This window comes from Patiria miniata, unplaced genomic scaffold (assembly GCF_015706575.1).
Source record: "Patiria miniata isolate m_02_andy unplaced genomic scaffold, ASM1570657v1 HiC_scaffold_9, whole genome shotgun sequence".
In the NCBI taxonomy this organism is placed as follows: Eukaryota; Metazoa; Echinodermata; class Asteroidea; order Valvatida; family Asterinidae; genus Patiria; species Patiria miniata.
Window position 1 is genome coordinate 20,999,372 of NW_024037076.1, and position 25,351 is coordinate 21,024,722.

General features: G+C 41.1%; 1 protein-coding gene across 1 annotated transcript; it reads left to right on the plus strand.

Annotated features, from left to right (window-relative positions):
* The first annotated feature begins 418 nt into the window (after positions 1 to 418).
* On the plus strand, positions 419 to 24,298 carry LOC119719965 (enhancer of polycomb homolog 1-like). Its single transcript, XM_038189449.1, has 14 exons — positions 419 to 825; positions 6,437 to 6,593; positions 7,837 to 7,982; positions 9,477 to 9,578; positions 10,985 to 11,160; positions 11,625 to 11,705; positions 12,239 to 12,365; positions 12,864 to 13,010; positions 13,797 to 13,886; positions 14,520 to 14,668; positions 15,280 to 15,450; positions 15,756 to 16,309; positions 16,655 to 17,018; positions 20,207 to 24,298. The coding sequence occupies exons 1-14, from the start codon at positions 673 to 675 to the stop codon at positions 20,289 to 20,291; spliced, it is 2,502 nt and encodes an 833-aa protein (XP_038045377.1). The 5' UTR covers positions 419 to 672; the 3' UTR covers positions 20,292 to 24,298.
* The last annotated feature ends 1,053 nt before the right edge of the window (positions 24,299 to 25,351 follow it).

The window sequence follows — 25,351 nt, forward strand, 5'->3', positions numbered from 1 at the left end:
CGATCCAAGGTTTTACAAAACGATCACAAAATCAATGGAGAACAATAAAACCCTGCCTGCTCAATGATATAAAATGCCAATGAGCTGCGCCCGTACAACTTCATGACGAAATTCCTTCATGATGGCTCTGGAAATACGTTTATAAACGTCAACCTGCTTAATATCTCACAGTTCAACTTGACTTCTATACTAAACTGCATTTCATGCTCATGATTATTCCATTGGTTTCCAAGAATTCAATATTTTTTCCAGATTTGTTTTCCGTTCCAGTCATCCGTACCGCCAGCGTATGCTGTCGATGCCACATGCATCATCGTAAACCGTATTGACCCACCCAGCGTAGTAGTACGGTGCATACATAACATGTACAATGTACAGTGTGCACTATCAATGAACGAAAACAAAAGGATGCGCGCGCATACAGGAGGAGCCCGTGCAAAGCATCATGGGACGGATACTCAATCCGCCATGATGTCGCGGCGACACGGTGAAAAATACGAATTATGTTGTTTATTTCATAGTTTCTACCGATTTTAAGATCTGAAAAACCGCATGTCAACCCATAACGACATTCACGATCGCACGTCGGATAGGTATTTCGTGCTACCGATCCCTATTTGGGCAGTATTTTAGGGGATCGCACGCTGGGTCACCAGCGGGCAATCGGCCAGCATGAGCAAGTTATCTTTTCGTGCTCGGGCGCTCGATGCCTCGAAACCCATGCCCGTGTTCAAGACAGAGGACCTGCCGGATTTGCCGGATTTTTCGGCCATCAACCGTGCAGTGCCTCAAATGCCAACGGGGATGGAGAAAGAGGAGGAATCGGTAAGATCCACGATGACGGCGCAGTCATAAAATATTTTTGAATATTTAATGAGGTCTATTGGCGGCCATCTTGATTTGACCAATTTGGCGCGCACGGAAGTCATGGAAGTGTAATGCGGAAAGCACGTCAACTGTTTTAGTTTTTTGAAAACTTTTTTGTGGAATCACTTGAGTTTAATTATTTCATGACAGTATTTGATTGTTAAACATATATTTCCTTGAATTTAGGGCGGAAATTACCACCAAAAAATCTAATCACGTGACCTGGCTTTTCGTCGGCCATTTTGTTTGCCCACATTCATTCTCTTCTCCAGTGATTACATGAATATTCAGTATTGGACAACTTTGGGCTGTTTCTTTTGCAAATTGCACCCCCCCCCCCATTGCTTCTCCAAGATTTTATGCATAATAATATTTCTTCCATAGGCCTAGCCTAGTAACAATTCAAAACTAAAGGTTTTTGTTCACAATTTGCAATTTTGCATTTTATTAAAGTCTAAAAACAAAATTGGGCCTTAGGCCAAAAAAACAAAAATGTTCAGTCTCTGGTCAGCGCGCGCTTCGATTTTGGCCAAGTTCGCGCAAGGACTATAGTTGACCAATGGTTAACCCAGTTTGCCCGAACTCTGTCTAGTCGACGATGGTTGACTACGCTAGTCGACTATTTGGAACCAGCCTACTGAGGTTGGTTGCTTCGCTGGTAACCAATAGCCGCGCGCATTCATAACGCTAGCAGAGAGCCAGGATCCAGAAGTTTTGCGATGACATTTTGACCAGCGTTTGACTAGAGACATTCGCACGTTGCTATTAGTGCGCAGGCGTAAGGTACGTCACAAATCAACCACTAGTCGACTAATGGTCCTTGCCCGAACTTGGCCATTGATTGTACCATGGAGGAAGGAATAGTACGCATCAATTTTTTTTCAAAATTTTCCACGCTGAGCTACAACAGCGCCCTCTATTGCCGCACCGCCTCAAATGTGGGTAGCTCGTCATCGACACGGTGACATGTGATGTGAGCAATTTATCATGTGTCTGAATATCGTCAGACCCCCTAAAACTACGCGCTCCTATTTCTGCACACTCGCCTTTAAGTTATATTTTGCAAGGCATGCATCCTAAAAAATGACAAACTTTCACAGTCACTGGGATCATATGCTTTGATGCATGAACTTAAACCAGCAGCCGAAAAAATTGGAAATTGAAGGCTTTACCAGGAATTCAGGCACAATATGAAAAACATCTGCTTTTTACAGCTAATTACTAAGTACAAATGCAGGCAGATGCTTCCGGGCCTGCAGAAGTCGAAAATATGACCGAACGGTGACCTTTCTTGGTCTCCCAATATCGTCAGTATTATAGTTAAGATGTCATATATAAGAATTTGCAGTTTCTACGAGGATGTAAAACTTACGGTGCAACTAAAAAGACACAATTCTTATATTTTTTGGGAATTTTTTGGTCATAAGTTTTAAAATCTGACATCTTAAAAACTGTCTCCGTTGATTGGAATGATCAGAATAACAATATCGTTGGGATCTACATTTAATAGGTAAATATGTATAAAATGTATTTATATAAATATGTAAATTTAAGCCCTTGTATAAATCTCGAAAATAGGATATTGAAAATAATCTTGAAATTACGAAAAGTGTATTGGCATTGACAAAAGAAAGGAAAAAGAAAGAAAATTTGTTTGAAAAGCTCAGAAAATATAATTTCCTAAAGCCAACAAGTCTAAGTTATTAAAAAAAAATGTTTATATTGAGTTACATGGCCCGGACAGCACATATTTTTTCATGAAGCGTCCCCTGCGCAGAATTAGGCAGGATTATTTTCTACAACGCCAAAACTGCACGCTTTGGAATTCCCCGCTTGCTGCCACAAATAAAGAGATTTTTCTTTGTTAATCGGTACGGTGGTTGATCGTAAGCCAACAATATAAGTTTCGTTGAGGAAAAGAGTGGTTGCTTTGCTATTTTTAAGCTACTTGGTTGCAAAGCCTTATCTGCGCAGAAATAGGAGGATCGAGGATACATGAAATATGATACATATTTCTGTGTCTGTTTGTGGAGTCAGTCAGTTGCCGTGGCACGCACAGTAGTAGCTGCTCTATTTTCTCGTCCATACAACTGACAGCAACGCGAGGCCAGCAAAAGATGGCCGTAAAAAAAGGCTTCAGAAAATTTGCAGTTTTCATGGCAAACCACAACCGATCCAAACAAACAAAGTTGTTTTAGGTAGTTAAAACCTACTTCATACATCCATCAAGGTATTTTTTTCTCTAATAAAGGATTTTGATGCCTTTTGTCAATATTATTTCATGGACAAATCTACTAAAATTTAGGTCATGCAATTTCCGTTTTTTTTCCGACGACGATAAAAGTCTCCCAAAGGAAAGAATGAACCTTCATCTACAAAAAATCTCGTGAACGTGATGTTAATATTTAAAGAATTTGGTGTACACCTTATGTTTCCAACAGATTCCATTTTTCACAACGCGAAAAGATCGTCGCCATTGTAAAGCATAGAGCATGGAACCCAAACACAGTGTGACCTTGTGACTCCATACGCCCACTGATTGGTCGAGCTCGAGTAGTACAAGTATGGCCTGCTGAATATTCATAAGTCATTCATTGCACGTTCGCACGTGCTATTCACAATGTTTTCAGGCCAACATCGGCGTACTTTTACACGCGTACATGTGATTGCAAATCATGAAATCTCTCAAAAGTCTTCATTTTTTCAACCGGCGATTTTGGATCAAACATGAGAAGTCTCCTGCACTTGTTTCACATGAAAATGAAGCGTATACTTTCCTCTATCTAATGAATCTTGCTGTGTCTTTCGGCCTTTTTTAAGAATCGAATGAACACCCAAAAACTATCAGCCCTCGCTTTTGTTGATAAAAAATATGATTTGGTGTTGACAGGCCGTAACAACACTTTATATTAGCAGTTATTTTTGGTATCAAAATAAAGCACACGATTTCAACTTTTCACATATTTAGCCATCTTGGCCAAACAGTACATGTATTCAGGCTCTTCGTGTTTTTCTGTAGTCTCGCATAAATCTCGTAAAACCTCGCGTACGTTTTTGGGCCATGCGTGCGCGACCTTGGGACAAGAAACTGAGGTCAAACAGGGCTGTGTGTGCGTGACACGGCCACTGACTGGAGTGAAACAGGAAGAAAAACACTGCATCGCCGCATCAATTCTGGAACTTTGGTCTGACCAAAGACCCACTATGTTTTTTAGCCTTAGGCCTAGGCCACTGTGGCCAGCTAAAATTAATAGGTTGTCATCACTCAGATCATGGGGAGGGGAATTTATATTTTAAATTCTATAAATTCCACTTCTTTACACCCAAATTGAACTAAGGCAATGTGGGGGGGGGGGGGGGGTTGAAGTCCGATATGGTACTTAACCTAGAAGAGGACACAACAAACATGAATTTGAAGACTACAAAATACTAAATAGGCCTACCAGACAGCTGTTTATGACATGATTGTTTCGATAAATCCGAGTTTTCCCTCAGCAACATCCTTTTTTTTTTCAACACTGCTAATGTTGCACACCCACTTGATGTGATCGACTACATGCAGTAACGCTATTGTTTTGAGCGTCTGGACCATTTCTAAAGAGAGGGGATTACCTTATTCACAGTGCGCAATGTTGATATCCAGTGTTCTCCACATGTAGGTTTTGGGAGGGCGGGCTGCCCTCCTAAGAATTAAGGCCGCCCTGCCAAAGGATTGGCCGCCCTGCCAAGAAAATTGACCGCCCTGCCAAGAAAATTGACCGCCCTGCCAAATATTTTACAAATCATGGATGAAAACAACTTTAATTCCAAGGCGCAACACTTTCGTCGAAATGACACATCCTGAACACGTGGACAGGCAAGCTCCCTTCTACACAGATTATTTTCCGCCCGGCGCTCTGGATCAAACGAGAACTCGAGCTGCTGTGCCTGACTGCCATACACAGCATTGCGGTGGCCGGCCACAGCCAGCTGACGGTTAAGTGTGCGTGTGCGACACTAGTAGTACACGACTGGGAAGAACACCGTACAATACATGTACACGTCACGCCAGTGGAGCCTAAATCCTGCAACCTCCTCCTGATCCATGTGATTTACCACGTGATAAATGCTGCAGATAATTTGGTATCGCACTGACGCTCCGGGCACTCCTGATGTCCGGATCATAAGTGCGATTCCAAATTATTAGCTGCGTTTATCACGTGGTCTCGTTATTGGCCAATCAGACGCCGCCTATCATATGCGCCACATGAAGCAGACGGGTAGCTCGGAGGGCTCCGATAATTTTACACGCAAATGACCCTGGGTACTCGGGTTAAAATCTAATTTCTACATGTTCGTATGGGTCTTCATTGATGGCCAATTTCGTCGAAATGACACATCCTGAACACGCGGACAGGCAAATTTAGATTTCTAGGTGAGTACTCAACATCCATACGAAATTGTGTAAGGCGGATCGATTTCGCTAGGTTCGAAAATACACAACAGCATGGCGTTGTATACAACGCCACGTTCACGGGTCTAGGTTTATTCAAGAACCGGGAAACGAAACCGAAGATGTTTCCACAACGTGCTTCCAAAGGTTAAGGTGTAAAGAGTTGAAATGTTTAATGCAGAGTCAAACCAGTATCTTCACAAACGGTAGCCTTCAAAACATGGTTGCCTGTGATCGCATCTAAAGAACTTCGTTTCCATTTTGCCGGAGGGGAGAGGGAGTTCCCCAAAACCACCTTGCAATCGTCGTAACCGTCTGCGTTCGTACTCCATGTACTGACCCAGTTCACCGCTCGATGAAGTCATACCGACGGGCGCCCGTCCGATGACGTCATGCCGCCCTCCCAAGAAAAAAGTCTGTGGAGAACACTGGATATCGATATGGCTCGTGCACGCTGAAAAAAAAGATAATCCTTATCTTTACAAAATGGTCGAGCCACTCCCACAAAATAACTTTACGGCAAGTAGGCTCCTTTATTGGAGAAAAACACTTCCAGAAAATCCTACAGATGGAATACTGGTGTCGGTCAGATTATACAGACAGCGTTTTCTTTTTTTAATGAATTAACCACAACTCCCTAGGCCATTTTGCTAGGATATAGCCTCAATCCTGCAAAAATCCTCCAATTGGCCTCATGGAAAAATAGCCTCAATCCTGCAAATTCCTCCATTATTTCTTGAATATGGTCCATTGAGGGGTGACCACTGCCTGAATCCTGCAAAATCCTGCGGCAGTGACTGTCAATATTTTGAGGCTTGGCCAGTGACATCCTGGAGCAGTACAAAGGCATAATCCAGGCTTATATTTATGCATGGCTGAGCAAAAACAACACAAGGTCAAAAGATCTTGACAAAGTGCATCCTACGAAATTAGTAACGCACTTTTACCCTGTAACCTAAATCCTCAAAATTCCTCCACTTTGGGCAAAGAGGATTTTGAAAGATACAGGGTGGTTAGGGTTAAGATCAAGTGAATAAGACACCTGTGAGATGTTTGATTACACTAACCAAGTGCATAGCCTTTAAAAAAAATATGTTCGATTAAAATTATGTGTGTTTCTGTCATTTTGTGTATCAGGAGCACCATCTACAGAGAGCCATTTCAGCACAGCAAGTGTATGGCTCAGCCAACCAACTGGTCATTCCAACACCAGACTTTGAGACCTCAGTCAATTATTATGAGGACCTGTATGATGCATCCTACAAGCAGCCCAAACAATACGTCCATGTTCAGCGTAAGTTAACCCCGGTAGTTTGCATGTTAACCTGCCTGAATGGTTTAACCCTTTAGTCACTGTAGCACCCGAAACTGCCGGAGCACTCTATGGTTTTAAAGATTTTTTTCAGTGAATAAATACAATGTAATACAATAAGTCCAGGTACTAACGGTTAAAGCCAATTGAAGTAAATTTTGTACATCTCCATGGGTAGGTTCAGTCAGAGTTAGGCATGTGCGACTAGTCGCCAATGAAAAAAAGGTATTGGTAGTCATGGCCATTCACTTTTGAGTTAGTCGACTAGTCGTTGTGCCGCAACTAGTCGTTTACTACTAATGCTGTGCCTAGCGGTTGCACCGCGACTACTACTGATCTTTGCCCCGTGACTACCGATCTTTGCCTCGCAACTTAATAAAAGTCGTACAACGCTGCACACTGTAATTCCGAAGTGACTTCATAGTCATGAAGAGTACATGTTCATGTACAGTACATGCATGTTCATGATAAACATACATGTACAGCATGTGTTAAATTAATAATTTCACAGATATGTTGGGCAAACAGACTTTTGATCAAACTGCCTTATAACCCATTAACCCATTAACCCATTCACCCAAGGGGGAAAAAAAACCCCAAGAAATTCTGCAAATATGTATACTTTCAAACCCTAAAATGTGTTTGACGGTCCATAGAGTTCATTATCATCTACTTGTATAATTATGTATAAAAACAAATTGAAAGGTTTGAATCGTTAAAGAGAGGGGGATAATCATTTTATCCTTACTCTGACTAGGCATGTGACTAGTGAATCTCAATAGTCGACTAGTCGTGTGATAAAAAGTCACGACTACTACAAGTCATGTGATAAAAGTCACAACTTTTATCGCACGACTAGTCAACTATTGAGATTCACTAGTCACACGCCTAGTCAGAGTAAGGATAAAATGATTATCCCCCTCTCTTTAACGCTCCAAACCTTTCAATTTGTTTTTATACATTATTATACAGTAGATGATAATGAACTCTATGGACCCTCAAACACATTTTAGGGTTTGAAAGATGCATATTTGTAGAATGGTATCAATCTATTGCTCATATTAAGTTGTGTCAAGATGTTTACGATTGCAAAATTTGAAGCAAAATGTTCAAATTGTTTTTGTTTTACATCTTGCTGTGCACAACATTTGCCGGATAAGCCAATCTTTTAGGGATGTTCAAAGCCTTAAAGTAAAAACTTTGTTTTTTTCCCTGCCCTATGCAGCCCTTAGTATGGAGCAGGACATTCCGGACTATGACATGGATGCTGAAGACGAAGAGTGGATGCGGAAACACAGCAAAACCTTCGAAATCACAAAGCTCCAGTTTGAAGAGATGATGGACAGACTAGAAAAGGGGAGTGGCCAACAGGTATGAATATTCACTAGACAGTGATATTAACAGATGGGACCAAGTCTGATGCAGAACTGTGGTTAATCCTAAGTCGGCTAGCCTTCTCTTTAGCTTTTTCTATATAGGCATCTCTGGTTATAACGTCACAAGGTATAACCAGCTATTCACACTCTCATATTCGTGTGAAGGCGCAATATACATCACAAATCACAGAGCTGCAATTTTTAATTGTAATTCCGACTTTTTCAAATTTCTATCCAAAATTCCAATTTTTCAAACGATCTTCTCCCTGCAAAATCTTATTTTTTAATTTGAATTTCAATGAATGTGATGAAAACGGCATTCTGTATTGCGAGCGCAATATTAATTTCTTTAATCAGTCTTCATTTTTCACAGTTTGTATGGTAGACAGAGCTGCAATCTGGTGCGGATTTTCCGTATTTCATACGGGAATTCACAAAAATTACGGAAGTACGGATGTTAGTAAATAAATACAGAGTTTGTAAAATCCAATCATAATCTTCAGGCATCAACTTCTTTGCATTTTTAAAACTCCGGTCTTGAGTGAAAATGTGATTTTACGGCACATCCATCTTGTTTCCTGCCGTGGCACAGCAGAATCTTGGGCTGATATCGCTAGCGTATAGATTCAAAGAAGAACATTGCCTGGCTCCGTCTTTTGTATAGTTATAATAGTGTTAAAAAAAGTGCATGACGCAGACTTCAAACGCATTCTCCAGCATACATAGGCCTACCGTCAGCTACCGTCTGGCCAAATGAGCATGTGGCTATAGGGCCCTGTATCTTTTCTGGGCTATTACCGGTAGTCTGGTTCCGTAGTTTTTTCCCCATGTGTACGTATATGAAGACACCATTGCACGTGTTTGGAACTCGTTGGAAGTTCACGGCATGCCATAGTGATTAGTGTACAATCAATGGTTGAATTTGACATTGTTTAAAATGCAAAGTGTTATAAAAGTAAACATCGATGGAGAAAAAAGATTTCTGCAAGTTAGTTCACAGAACTTGATCTCTCTTGGTCTGTGTATGTTTTTCTGTTCATCAATTTATTTTGAAGTTGTACCGGCAGTTTTATATGTGGGCTTCTTCTGGTAAGCCATTTTTTGTAAGCATTAGTTCTATTCATCAATTTTGAAAAATACTGATTTTGGAATGAAAATACGGATTTCTGGCTTTAGGACTACTGATTCTGGAATTTGGAGGTTGGCAGCTCTGGGTAGAAGCACATAAGCAAGCTCTGATTTGAGTACTTAACAGCTGGAAATAGGAAAAGAAACCATCTAAAATCCTCCAAAAATGTGCACTTACATTATGTGTAAATGAAGGATACCCACTGCCTCAATCCTTCAAAATCTTCCAACAGCCCTGCCTCTCAAAATGGGATCAGGATGAAAACATCCTGAGGATATGCTTCAGCTTTGCAATGTTCTCTGTAAGCAGCTCCATAACGTGGCCTCCTGTGTAACGTTTGTTCTTTTCATTATTTTTTAGGTGGTGACATTGAAAGAGGCTAAGCTTTTGTTGAAGGAGGATGATGACCTCATCATAGCAGTCTATGACTACTGGCTCAACAAACGTCTCAAGTCAATGACTGTGAGTATATGACTGCAACAGGCATTGTGTCCTACGGCTGTGGCTTTCGCCAGCAATTACAAAAGCCGAAGCTGAAGCCACAGAAATAACCGATTTAGCCACAGCCTCTCAGTCTACTTTCCCTGATGCTGTCTGCTGACGTTGTAGAGCCACATGCATGTTTACCAGGATCGACATACATTACTAAACAGTTCTGAAAACATCAAAAGAAGTAAGGTGGCCTGATGTTGCCACCCTGGCAAGTGGGGGTGAAGTGGCGTGCCTGAGGACACAACATCTGGCCAGCAGCTGGATTCGAACCCCTGACCCTCCGATCATGAGTCACGGACCCTTACCACTTGACCACACTCCCCCACTTGTATCCTTTCAGTTAGTTCCAGTGCATTTCCATAGCTGCCAACTGTTACGAATTTTTCGTAATTATTACAAATTGTTTGTTAAATTACGAAAATACGATTTGCCACTTAAACATTACGAATTTCCCATTTTCTACCTAACGAAAAAAAAATACTTGTAAAGTATCGTTTTTGACCGAAAACTTCTGGCGAAATGTCGCGATAATGGATGGACTGGTGACAAGTCTAATAAGAATGCAGTCAAGCACCTGATAGACATCAATGCAGTGTGCGCAGTGGAGTACTTGAGGACCAGACTAAAACTATTTTTCAATGGTGTGTCATTTGTGTGCATCTCGTGGATGTGTGGTTGTGTGTACTGTATGTGAGTGCTTTTCAGTGACGATCGTGAGCACATTTGGTCGCTTATTGCTGGGATGAGACCCATCAGTGCGAGATTTTAATCATGGAATTTAATAAGAGTATGGTTGGAATAATTGGTAATAGAGTTTGAGTTTGTCACAACGTCCAGAAAAGATAAATCAGCATGCGTTTGCAAGGTATGTTGGCGGGAAATTTCTATTGCATATGGTGGCCCTAAATCATTGTGTGTAAAAACATTGATACGAACTCGAAACTCCACATCGATAGCATGCATCTCAAAAAAAATATGCGCACGTTATTATTGTTATTATTCATTTTACTTCAACAAACAAATACAGACATTGAAACAAAATTAAATTTCTTTTTAAAATTATCTTTTGGCCTACAGTACATTAGTATTCACAACAAGAAGAGTATGCACATGTATGACCATGTACCTGTACTCGATGTTGGTAAAGATTTTGATAAAACGAGCAGTTGAAAATGACCGCGCGGGTTGATTACTAATTGGGATTTTGAAAAGTTGGCAGCTATGCATTTCACACAAAACTTTAACCTCTCCCTCAAAGGAGGCACATCCTCATCACATCCCTTATAAGAGGAGGGGCATCTTTGCGAAGTAATAGTTTATGATTGATGATGTAAGAGGGCTTTGGCATAGTAAATATTTGTGTGTATCTTTGACAGGGCTGCGGATTGATGCCCAATGTGAGGCAAGAGAAACGGGATGGTTCAACCAGCAACAATCCCTACGTTGCCTTCCGCAGGAGAACAGAGAAGATGCAGACAAGGAAGAACAGAAAGAATGATGAAGCATCTTATGAGAAGATGCTCAAACTGAGGAGAGACCTGAATCGGGCTGTGTGAGTATCCTTGCCTCCCATCCGTCCCTTGTACTCAACTATGTTACCCTTTACCATCTCATCTTAACTTGACCGTAGGCATGCCAAACTTATACTCTTTCTTGAGGGCATAATTTCTGGCATAAGAAATTTCCATCATGCGTTGCTATCAGGTGTATATGCTATGCATATTAATTAACCCATTAGTCTCTGTACCGCCCCTAAGCGCCCTGCCAATTACTCCTTATACCGTCCCAAACAACTGAGCACTCTATAGTTGTATGGATTCATCAAAGAGTGAAGACAATGTAATGCAATGTGATACAATGTAATGCGAGTGCTAATTGGTTAAGGGGTCATGCCAAAGCCATCATTATATGTTCCTGTCTATTATTCCTGCATGAAGCCCATATTTAACCACTTGAGCTGTAACAGTGTAGCTAAGTGAAGTATGTTGCTAATGCTCACTTGTATTCTATGAACAGAACGTTACTGGAGATGGTGAAAAGAAGAGAAAAGAGCAAAAAAGAAGCCGTCCACTTAACATTGGAGATATTTGAAAAGAGGTACGTTATTAGTGAAACATTCCAACAAATGCCTTCGAAACTAGTTCAAGATTTTTACAATGTGCAAAATATGGAGTTTTGCACGTTGAGAAATTGAGCATTTCTCTAGTCACCCCATGCCCTTTATGAGAAACTTTGGAAATGCTAAAAAGTTTGACTCATTTTTACTTTTGAATTCTCGAGACTAGGGACACTGATTCTGTTTCATGTAATTGCAGGAGGGAGGTTGGGGGCATGTAGTAACATATGAGAAGCCTGAACACACTGCAAGTACAGTGGGTGAGAATGGCACAAAGACACCAGACCATTACAGAGCTGCAAGTTCATGGTGTGATATAGTAATGGGTGCATCTAGTCTGGAGAATTCACATTTGAAGATTGGAGCCTTAAATATAGACAAAGGATAGCAGTATACACATTCAACTTGCAATTGACTCATAGAAGCAGCATGATTCATTGGGTTTGTGTCGTCATACCAGGTGTTTTAGCGACATTGATGATGTCTCAATGTGTTTTGGCCATACCTTTGTCAGATATCAAATGGACGACTTAAGTGGCACCATTCTAGCAGAGTGTGAAGAGCTGAGCAAACGGCAGCCATCATTCACTATCCCTGCAATACCCAACGGCAGCCAGTATGGCCCATGGTCCATGAAAACGGTAAGGTGCTTATCATTGTCAGCTGTGTCCATGGGGAGTCTTGTCATTCTCCAAAAGTCACTGAATAGGAAGCATCTCAAAATGCCAAACAAACCTGTTCTGTTCAGAAGGCTCCTGCTGCAATAATGGCTTATCCAGGAAGAACAAATCTAGGTTGCCATGTCAGAACAAATAGTAATCAACAACTTTTACAGCGGAAACAGTGCCTAGCTCTAAAGTAGTAAATTCCCGGTGGAACACTTGAAGGGTTGTGAGTTTGATATGCTCCCTTACATTGGTAGACATAAGGTTGGGAAAATTGTTTGATCAGGTCAACCAAGGTGTACATTTTTTGACATCTAAGGCTTGAGAGTTCATTATAAACTAGGCTTTCATAAAATAACTGGCTTTTACAGTTTCTAAAGAATTGCCAAAATTATCTTAATATGAACTATGAACATAACTCAGATTAGTTGTATTCTTAAATCCCCCCCTTCCTTTTTTTTCAAAATCTTTTAGGAGGATGGTCTGAAGAAGAAGCGAGAATACAAGAAGAGGAAACACAAGGAGGAAAAGAAACTACGCCAGGCATCTGTCTCCTCCATGGGAGAGATAGAGCCACCTCGCTTTCCTGATATCAGAAGCTCAGAGGAAGAGCTTTCCCCAGTAAGTTCCTGCAAAACATACCCCGCCATTTATTTAATTCCAAAACTACAATTTCTTATTTTAGGAACAGTTTTCCCATCTGGTAGGCAGTGCTTTTGTGTTACCATGAAGTCACATTTAGCAACTCTTTCCATAAAAGAACACCTTTTGTTCCAAGGCTTTTGCAGGGGGGGGGGGGGGACAGCAAGTGTTTACACTCCCCACAACTGATATTTCATATCGATTGTTTCAAGCTTTCCGAGTTTGAAGCGGAATCCTGTTTCAGTAAGGGCCTGTCGCAATTCAAATCCAGTTGTGGACATTGTATCGGGTATATGTTGCAGGATTCTGAACAACTTCCCTGCAATCTTCCCGCAATGAAGTTATCAGTATTGGTGAGTCAAGCAGTTGCTAATCATAATTTCTCTGGAAAATCTCCAGGACAAATGCAGAGCTTGTTCCAGACAAAGTGAATGATTCTACCCACAACTTGTCCGGAACTCGTCCCGGATATATAGTATGATCGAGATCTCAACCTATGGTTGTGCCTTTTATTTTTTAGTGCCCAGATAGGTCTTTTAATCCGTGCCTGATTGTACAGAATCTCCATGGAGTGTCATTCTGAGGATTTCTTTCTGCGTCTCAAAATGAACATGTCTTTAATACCTCTTTCAAGTCATCACTCTTCACAGCCACAGTGCCTGTGTACTTTTGACAAACACCTTGTTTCATTTATGAGAAAGTAAACTTGGAAGTAAATAAATCAATTAAGACTTGACACCACCTCCTTTGATTTGTACTACTCAGCAGGTGCAATCAACGTCAGACCATGAAGAGGAGGCTGATCCTGATGGTATCTTTGCCTTCCGTCGCAAGAAAGGCTGCCATTATTTGGCTGTAAGTTGTACATCAATTATTACATCAGCATTGCTACGGTTGAGATTTTTCACTTGTATGTTAAATGACATGAGATGGGATCGAATTGAGAAAATAGTATTCTGTCCCTCTGTAATTTTACATTGTGGAATGAAAACAACATGGGATAGTGACCCTCTTAATAATGCTACTCTATTGCTCATAACATCACAAATTATGGTGAGGTTGTGATAAAACAGGCCATATACAGTGAACAATTAAGAATACGTGATCCCCGTTTGCTATTTCCCAAGTCTGTAACATGTTTTTTATCCCTGGCTATATGGCATACTGGTTTATGGCTTCTGACTAGCGCCCCTTGAACAAAGATATTGACTAATTGGGGAACCACCAACATAGGCCTGGATAGCTCAGTTGGTAGAGCACCAGAACAGTGGTCCGGAGGTCACAAGTTCAAGCCCCGCTCCATTCAATTTCTTTGTTCAACTGTTCAATTGAATATGTAATGAGACAGTCTTGAAAATCTGCTCACAAAGCCAGCAAAAACTCAAAGTAGTAAAATTGTACACCAAGTCACTTCCAGCTGAAAGTCGTTCTAGTGCTTAAATCATTCCTGAATTGTTTTTTTGTTCTGACTGTACTTTGGTGCCACAGCCTCATTCAGACCTAGTGCAAGGGTGGCCGTGGTCATTGGATCCACCTAAAGGTACAACAGACCACAGGTATCGCTACAGCTGTACATCACTGAAAGAGCCTAGGCGATGTGTGGGGCTGGCTAGGAGGAGGGTCGGTAGGGGAGGAAGGTAAGCCTCAAACAGGCCTGAAGTATGCAGTCGACCAGGCTGTTAAGTTCAGGCATTCAACTTTTCCTCGAATCAGCTGATTTCCTCTTTTCTACTTCCCATCTAAAATAGAAAAACACTGTACAAAGTCAGGAGTGTTCAATTTAAAATGTTTTGTGACACCTTTTACGTCAGGAGATAGTCCAATGAAAATCAGCCGACACCTCTGGATCGGTCAATTCACACTCAATTTCACTCGAACCATCTGTGCCCTCTGACCTTTCCTGACATGACCTCCTAATTGGTTTTATACTACTTCTTTGAGGTTTTCTCCGTAATAGGTTTTATAAGGTATTCTTTATACCATTACAAAGACAATTGATATGCTATTTGATATACTTTTGTTACTTTTGCTGTAGGCAAGTAGTTGTGTATTTAAATGGCGAAGTAACTCCACAAACTGGCCTCAAGTGCATGCTGGCCTGAAGTGTCTTGTACTTGTCATACTTGAAGCATTGATTAATAATGAGCCATTGATTATGCCACCTAGGCATGTTTGCCAAGTGATTTACACAGAGTTACCAAAGTTAACCGTTGTATTCTCCATTCTCTTGTTTTGTCATCTCTATAAGGATCCTGCTTGACAGAGCATGGACACCTTTCGAGAATTACAAACAGCTAGATGATGCCTTGTCAAACACCTCTGACCTGCCGGTATCGCCGCTTCGGTCGCCATCCGCAAGCTCATCACAAACAAGTCTTCCACTAAGTTTTCTTCTTGAAGAGATCAGGGCCAAAAGAATGTAAGTCAACATTTCCGGTTCTGGCTTGTTTTAGTAGACAGAAGGGACAGATAAAGACCCAAGGTTGGCTGTCAAAGTCTCTTTTCATTCCAAAAGGTTGGGTTTGATCTGGATTCCTGGAAAGGGAAAATGCTCGGATGCCTTAGGATGTTTGACCCATGTCTTCAATGGGTAATTCTGTTTGTTTACATTTTCTAGCATAAAAGTTCAATGAAAAAGATTTTCAAGGGCATGTATTGTATGAAATGGTTTTTGTTTTGACTCTTATCTATCCGGAATTGTTATTGATGTCTTGTTTGGTACAGGCTGCACTACAGACCAAAGACACCCCCACCAGCACCCCAGCAAGCTCCTACCACCTCACTGACACCCCCGCTGTCCAAGTCGCAAGCTCCCATGGAGGAAAGCATCAACTCCCTCCTGCAACACAGCCGTACCTTCGCTGCCATTGAGACCCCTAGCAAGCTACCCCAGCAGATGCTGATGGAGAGTGATAGTACAGCAGACAGTGATACAGCAGGCCCCTCCTCCTCCCAACAAACACTGCCCTCATTGGCCTCGGCTGCCGAGACCGACACCATCAGCCCATTGCTTGAGTCTCAGGATTTGCAAACCCTTGAGGTGGATGTTGTGAACTCTGACAGCTCCTCAGACTTGAACACGTCCTTTGGCTCGCTGCCAACATCTCGATTCACCCTGGAGCCTAGCCGAGAGTTAAGCAAGCCCAAGTCAGCTATCGTAGACCCATTGCCTGTTTTAGTGTCACCATCGAGCATTGTCGGAGTCAAGGAGAATCATAACAATTCTGCAGCAAACACCTTGTTGAACCACAAGGCTGTCATAGAAGCTTCTACCAAAGGTTTGTTGACATTAATCCTTTCTGCTGCTCTGCCATTAAAATATAAACTTGCAATTTAGGATTTGGGTCATTATTTTAAAGAGTAAGTGCTTGAAAGCAATCATTGCTGTCATGTGGTGTGTTTATTGTGAATGTATTTAAAAAGTGAAGTTCATCCACTGGTTTGTGTCTTGGTTCTTTTTATATAGTCACTGTAGTGCCTGAAACCACCCTACCAATTACTCGCGAAACCGCCAAGCACTCTATGGTTTTATTAATTTTTCAGTGAAAAAATACAATGTAATCCAATGAGGTCCAGGTGCTAATGGGTTAATAACAAGACTCTTAACTCTTTCTTTGTCCTAGTTCCCACTGGTCATTCCACGGCACCAGCCGCTACAGTACTACAGCTAAACTATCCCCTAGGAGCCACCAAGACCACCACTCCCTCTACAACCACACCTGTTACAACCACGCCTAGTATGACCACACCCAGCAATGTGAATGCCGTGGATGGGTTGGCGATGACAAACTCTCTGGACGTTGTATCGCAGTCTTTGTCAGATGGTGGCACCGGCAGTGAGGCCTTGAGAAAAGGCAGTCTAGATAGGCAGAGGACTAGATTGAACTTGGATGGCACCAATGTAGTGCCGTCCACAGCACAGAGTGTATCACTTGCTAATGCTGTCAAGCGGATTTCCCAAGCAAACAATATCGACGTTATATCAAGGTAATGAAAGTCACAGGACTCTCATTTGATCCACGATTTACCAATGGATTTACAGGTGTTGGTTTCTCGTGGGGTTGTTACAGATGTTCATATGTGCAATCTGGAAAGCATCCGTCCTTTACAGTTGCCCATAATTTCATTTCCTATGGTGGAATCCGGCGACCAGAATTAGAAGCTTTTACTGTGGTGGTGTCATGCTCACGCACATGCTGCAAGCATTCTGAAAGACGAGCTGCACGCGCATTTTAGTATTCCTATTGGTCGAAGGAGCCCAGGGTGCATGTGTGTTTACCTGAGCACGCCTCGCGCGAGCCTTGCGCCACCGCAGAAAATGGCTGCTGCCAGATTTGTCTATTACTTGAAAACTTTCTCAGCAATTCATTCACAAGAGCCTTACGTAAAGTATAAAAATACTTATTATGAAATTATTCTGCATGGCATGTCATAAAGAAGGGGAAAAAACATGAAAATGAAATTAAAATTGAAGTCACACATATTTTAATATATTGACATTTATCAGAAAACTTAACTTTCAAAGCTTCAGATGTGAAGCCAGGTTTGTACTTATCTTGTCGGCATTGACGTTATTTCAAATTTGGTGCTGAATCTATTGTGTAGCTGAGTTTACCAATTAACACCAATACTGTATTGATAAAATTTGAAGGTTTTTATGGTGAAGTTATCAAATTATTGGTGTTGACTGCGAAGGAATATCATTTTTGTATGTCCTATGGTGTTCTGAGAGAAGAAAAAAATGGTTTAAACGTAACCCTAACCCCTTAGTCCTTTTGGCTAGGATCCATCCTCAATACTGCAAATCCTCCATTATTTCTTGAATTTGTTCAATGGAGGGGTGACCACTGCCTCAATCCTAAGAAATCCTCAAACTCACTTTTGAAGAAGTGTCGATGATAGTCAGAGGCAGTGCTAATGACATCAAGTTAAAACTTTAACATCTTTCAAAAGTCCATGGCTTGCCTCTTCATGGGTGACCTCGAAGAACGCATTCTTGCCTCGGCCCCATGTCGCCCTTGGATCTGGTGGAGATATATTGATGATGTTTTTTTCATCTGGACCAGCGATGAGGACAGTCTCTTGACCTTCACTAACCACATCAATTCCTTCCACAGAACCATCAAATTCACATCGGAGTTCTCGGCTCACCAAACCCACTTTCTGGATGTCACCATCCGCAAGCAAGGCAACTCACTAACCACTGACCTGTATTCCAAACCCACAGACACCCACCAGTACCTCCACTCCTCCAGCTGTCACCCCAGGCACTGCAAAACTGGCATAGCGTTTAGCCAGGCACTCAGACTCAGAAGAATTTGTTCTAATGATTCCGATTTCTCCCGCCATACACAGATACTGAGGAACAAATTGGTGGCCAGGGGTCACAGCTCTCGCCAAGTTCATCGTGCCATTGCCAGAGCTAAAGCTATCCCCAGAAATCCAGCTCTCATGGGAAAGGCCCCTGATGCCATGGCCAAACCCATGATTCCCTTGGTTACCACGTTTCACCCCAATCTCCCTCCCCTTCGCAAAATCACTAATGACAATCATCACATCCTCCATACTTCAGATCGCCTTGCCCGCGCCATCCCCAACGGCCCCACATTGGCTTACAGGCGTCCTCGAAATCTACGGGACTTGATTGTTCGAGCTGAAGTTCCATCCTTAGATGCATCCCCTCCCACCCAGCATGGTACTTTCAAATGTAGTTCCAGATGTGTTGTCTGCCAGATTCATATCCAGGAGTCTGACTCCTTTTCTGGCCTCTCTTCTGTCACTACCCACAGAACCATTGGTAACATCACCTGTAACACCCCTAATGTCATATATCTCATTTCTTGCAGGGTCTGTGGAGTGCAGTATGTAGGTGAAACTAAGAATACGCTCAAGAAGCGTTTCTATGCCCACCGGTCAACGGTCAACACCAAGAAACTAGACACCCCTGTTGGTCATCACTTCAACCTGCCTAACCACTCCATTTCTGATATGATTTTGCAGGGCATTGAATCTCTTGGGCATCGCAAGGACTCAGTTCGCCTCAGCAGAGAGAAAGTGTGGATGAATCGTCTTCGAACTATTCAACCACATGGTCTCAACATCCAACTTGGAAATGATTAATCGTTTTCTTCCTCCGTTGTCTTCTGTTACAGATAATCCACCTGGTCTTCTCTGTTTGTGTTTACCCATCTTCCCCCATCTTTCATCCCTTTCCACCTCCATACTGTCCCCCCCCCCCCCCCCCCCGCATAATCCCCCTTCACTCCCACACTCTTTTGTCCGTTAACACTCCCTGTGACCTTTGATCCTTCCCCTTTCTGGTCCCTCCCCTGTTCATACCAGACCCCTTGTGGTTTGCCATGTCCCTTTGTTTCTTTGTTCTCTCATCCACCCTCCCCTGCATCCTTCCAGTTTCCACACCTTTCCCACCTAATCCTCCTTTTGTGTTTCTTCTTTCATCCCTGCATGTTTGTGTGCACCCCCATGTTAATGTATGTACCTCTGTCATTTCTGTTTTAGCCTCTGAAGAAGAACTTGCTAAGTTCGCAACGTCAGGCCACATTAATTTTTAGATTTATATATTTCAGGTCCATCCAGTCAGTAAGCAGTTTGCAGCAGTCTTACTTTTTTTCATCTTTCAAAAGTATACAATCTCAATCCTTAAAAAAAGAAGCACTTATTGATTTTGGAGGATGCAGGAGGGGTAAGGGTTACCGTTACAGATAGTATGCTTTGCCCATGTTGTTTGTCATTATACTGATGACAAAGCCACCATTTAATATTTCCCCACCCAGAATGAAAACCCTGGCAAGTCTGCTGAGAGCATACTGTCCAAAATGTTGAGTTACCACTGGTTCTTCTTAGAACCACACAGACCTATATTAGAGATTTGCTTTCACTTGATGTCACCAAATATGATCACTTATTGCTGATGTCCACATTGCCAGTGCCAAAAAAAAAACCACCCCAGATATGTCTTTTAAAGTAAACAATAAATATTACTAACACTAAGAAGCTTAATTTCTTCTCCTGTTGGAATAGCTCTTAAAGGCCTCAATGTTCTCTTTTTTGTCTTATCACCCAAAACTCAAGTTTTGTGTCATCTGACTCTTTTTTTTAATATGTTGATCCATGCAACTAATCTGACTTGCATCTTGAATTGATACTTTGAACAGAGACAAGCATGAAGACGCCAATCATTCACTAGATGGCGGGGCCTGTATACCCAACAACAAGTCTGTCGTTATGGAGGTCACGTGACCCACGTGGTTCCCTCTGGCTTGATGCTAACCTGGAGATGACGTGCCATCCGCAGCAGGCAATGTGTTCAGTAATTGCAGTGTAGAGGTGTGAAGGTAATAAGAAAATATACGAAGACCGGACATCAGAGAACCACAGCTACGCATTATCTGTCCTCATCCAATGTCTATTCTTAATCATTCACTCAAGATCTTTAATACTTGATCGCTGCTTTGCAGTAATTCTTGGCAAGTCTTTACACCAAATGTATCAGAAACAATAGTTCCGAAAATATATGTATCAATTTGTTTGGTGCGTACAAAGATAAGCATCTAGGTGAAATGTACTCTGACTGTGAAGGAAATTTAAAGATGGTTTTTATTGATCCTATGGATGGGAGGGGGTTAGTTTGGGATCATTTGTCAAAATGCACAAAGTCTTTTTCCAAGAGACATTATTTTACCTGTTGTACAAATTGCATAAACATGCATATCTTTAATATTGGTTGGACTTCGGATCGTGAGTTTTACGCTACCAGAATTTAGCCATTTTATCTTCAGAAAATTTGCTTTAAAAATCTCATCAATTTGCGATGAAAATTTTTTTTTCTGTGAGCTAAATCTCAATCTATATAATTTCTACTATTCTGTGTATGGTTTATAAGAGGCAGAAAAGACTGGTACCTCAGACTTTGTTGCCCTTATCAACTGTGTTGTGAATGTAGGGAACCTGATTTAAGAGAAGCTCATTCATGTCTAAGGTAGCATTTTCTTGGTAAAATACCATCTCTATTATCATTCACAAAAGCCTTCAAATTTCACATGGAGGTTTAAAGGATATTGTTGGATTTACGGAAGTTAAGGCCAGTCACTATTACTTTTCATGGTGTTTGATGCCAATGGAAAGTTAATGGTCACTTGTGTACAAAAAAACTTGCCGTTTGCATTCTTGCACAGCGGTAGAATTTCTGAAGATTGAGGATGGTTTCTAGCAAAATTATGTGCAAAATGCTGTGAAAATAAGGATTAATGACAAAAAAAAATTTAAAAAATAAAAATCTACAAGTGTCATGAAAAGTGTTTTGGATCTTAAAAAAAAATTATAAAAAAAAGTGGAACCCTCCAATTAGCTGTAAGATTGTCGTTTTGACTTTAAAGTGTCTGGTATAAATGTGGTATGAATTGGCACAATTGGAATTGACATTTATTAAAATGGAGGGAAAAAATGTATATCACAAGCAGGGTATGTATGTAGAGAATTGCAAATTTGATCCATTGTGGTCAGCATTTAAAATATATTCAGTGCCTTCTTGAGTTATTATGCAGGGCTGGCATTAGTTGCAAGATCACCTTGGGGGGATTCCCCAACCCCACAAAAGGGAGGATTCCGCTATCAATGGAACAGGCAATTTGGCTGTTCTATCAAACCAAGTTATAAACATAGCCAACAAATAAAGTGGAAATGTGTACTGTTTTGGTCTAGTTTCCTGAAGTTTCCTGAAGTTATCTTGACCTAACTAACAGAAAATATAACTTCAGGGCCTTCACAACTATTCAGACAGGCGTTGAATAATCAGGGACAAATCCTACTTGGGTTTTCCAGAAGGCTGGACAGTCAATCAGTGGTGACCTCTTGAACCAAGAGAGGCTTACTAAAGTCCCAAGTGATCCTTCACACCAAGATTCTGTGCAGCGCACATTTACCCGCCTGTACTGTGTGCAATTGTACATGTTATATTTATTCAAATAGATTAATGGAAAAGAAACACTTAATTATTCCAAGTCTCTTATTGGCAGCTTCAGGACAAATTCTGTCATAAAGAGCTATAGGAATGTATTTTAATGCACACAATTCTGTAGCCTGATTGGTTACCATAATTGAGGTATTGGCTGTCACAGCACCGAGTGCAGCCATCTTGATCTAGTATCCTGAAGACTGAACTTCTGCAATTTTCCCAACATTGATTGGCACCAACTTATTATTTATAAATTCCATTTTAGGCTTGAATTTTATATTAAGAAAACATGGTTGTAATCTGAGAAAGATGTGGTCTGACTGTGCCATTCATTTAGAATGGCAAAAAGCCTTTTAATATTACGAAACTATTGAGTAGAACAATTTATCTTGTCTTGGAATGATTGGAGCAAGGTATTTAGTCAGAAGAAAGGTGCACTTGAACAAAAGTTTCTCAAAAAAAATTAAAAATAAGAATGGACATTGGATTGGATCGGTTAAAAAGTTAAGAGCTAGCTGTCTTGTCGTTAAAGCGTTGTGTATTGTTGGTATAATGAAAACCATACTTAAAGCGGGTTTGTACTAAATTAAAAATTATAGGCATTTTTTAACTGGTGGCAGACATGCATATTTAATGTAAGTCACTATGTATACATAGTGTGTAAGGCCGGTTTCTCTCTCCCTCCACAGTCTGGTATTGCTCTTTCTTTTATCTTTGGTCTTTAATTATCTTGAGGTAGTGTCAAATAAAATGGAATGTGGATGAGTGTTCATGGTAGGGGTTCCAGATGCAGTTCAATAAAACACTGCAAGTGTCAGTGTGGTGGGCTGATGGTCTAATGGTTTTTTTTTTTTACCATGCAGTGTAGTTTGGTTGGTATAGTGTATAGATGAAGTTCATCTCAGTCCATGTCATTGATCACTAGTCACATTGAGCAGTGTAGTGAATCGGGGCTCCAATAAGAGAAATCCTCTGGAGTGAGCCACCTAGTGATATCGCTGGTCCTGTGATTAACCTGGTGGCAAGTCTAGTGGTCTTTGTGAGTTTAGCCTCACACAGTGCACTGATCTTACCATGGGCGTACCGTGAAGCATTTAGAGTCCCACACCCAGTTTGTAGCAACTGAAGCAGCTCTTGTGGAGAAAAGTATTCATTAAAATGTATTTACACTAAGTAATGCTTACTTTGTCAATAAGGTTTTATTTTCATCATGCAAACCCCAAATGGAAACTGACTAGGTGCAATTATTAGAATTAATAAAGTTGAATAAAGAAATTGACTTGTACGGGGTTTGAATCTACGACCTCCAGAATACCATACCGGTACTCTACCCACTGAGCCATCCAGCTGGCCATTCCCAATTTGTCAATATCTTTGTTCAAGGGCACTTTATTTGCATGAATTTTATACAGTGATCTCAGAAAATTGTTTGCCTTCAGTCAAGAACATTTTGTTGTCTCCTCACTTTTTCCACCAGGGTACTTATGCAAGAAGTCACTAACTTCAGCCTTATGGATTTTTATTTGGTTTAAAAACATCCAACAAAAAAAATCCACTTAAGCACATATATTGCAGTGGCCAAATATACTGACATTATATGGTTAGTATGAATGTTGCCATAACCTTGACGCTGTATTCAATTCATAAACAACCTGGAAAAAAACCTTATCTGAAAGTCTCTTAGTAAACCCCTCATGCTAACCACACAATTTTCTGTTAACGGAAACCTTTGTCCATTTAAAGGAGAATGTAAGCAGTAGAACGTAGCAAAGAGCATACTTAGTTCAGAAGCAGAATGTGTTTAAAACATGCTTGAAGTATAAACATGCCTTCAAACAACAATTGGTATTGGAAAGTTAATAATCCAAGGCTGTGTATGTATTTATTCCTCGGAGAGAGTTGTATCTTGTGTTTATTGGCATGTCTTAACTCGGCAGATAATCAACAATGTTTTACTAACTATGGTGGGAAAGAGACTCCATGGCCAGTTTTAAAGGAGAGCAGACCATTCTGCTTCTCTCAATCTTTTCTCCCTCTTGTTTTTTTAAAACAATTTGTGAATGTGTGGGAGGAAAAATGAATAAGTAAATGTGATATTCTGTACAAATTGTAAAATTTTATACTCAGAGGGAACTGTTGGCTCGTCACTGAATCCTATCACGACGTATTATTGCAGTTTGCTGTGTAAATAGTATTGTATTTTTTTTCTCCTCCTTGATTGGAGGAATTTAGAAGTGGAGGAATTAATAAAATATACTAAATATGAGAATTTGCATACTGGGTGACACACTGAGATAAACTGTCTCTCATTGTTTCTGTTCGTTTACTGTTATAATTTCTGCTCCTCCTGGATGGGATGCTAGTCCATCGCAAGTTACTTCCCAGCTAATACCAGTACCCATTTATACTCCTGTGTAGTCTAGGGGTTGGACGTTGTTATGGTTTGATACGCCATAACCCCCGCCGCGAGAGGGTGCTATCAAGACAACAAATTTCACCCACGAACCCGTCGGAACAACGTCTAGGACAATTCCTATTGGTTGTGTAATGCGCGCGCACCTATTTGGCCTAATATATGCAATGCGCAATTAAAAAATTCATAGTAGTTCCGAAGCAAACTCTCAAATTTCTTCCAGTACTGTAAAAGACACAAGACTTTTGTTCAACTTCACTGGTCAGCTCTTTTGTTGTGTGTAGTATGTGTGGGACTGAAAATTTACCGAAATTGCCTGCAAAAGTAGCACATGCGCACCAGTTTCCCCCATTTTTCGGGGGGAGATTTTAGGAATTGGCCCAGACGTTGCTACTGACAAGTTCGTGGGCGATACAAGTTGGTCATGATAACGCCCTCTTGCAGCGGCGGGTTATCGCGATGGCGGGTTATAGCGTATCAAACCATAACAAGGTCTAGCCCCTAGACTAACTCCTGGGTAAAGAGGCAAGTGGGGGCGAAGTAGCTTGCCCAAGGCTGCAACATATGACCAGCAGCTGGATTTGAACCCCTGACCCTCTGATCACGAGTCATGAACCCTAACCACTTGGCCCCACTCCCCAGGAAAGAATACAGTGGGGTTGCAGGAGTTTGGAGTCCGAAACAAGATTTGCAATTTTGGGTTACATTCCAGAAAAAAAGAAATTCAGATAAAATTCACAATGAACTTTGCCCATTGTAAGACATTGTATGGGATCCTGATTGTCCCAACATGCTATACATGCCTGAACCACACTAAAACAGAAAACTGTACTCATATTTTGATACATTTATTGTTTTAATTGCGCCCTTTTATTACTACATAAGCATCACAAGGTTTCTGTCTCTAATTTTTTTACAACAATTGGCACAACA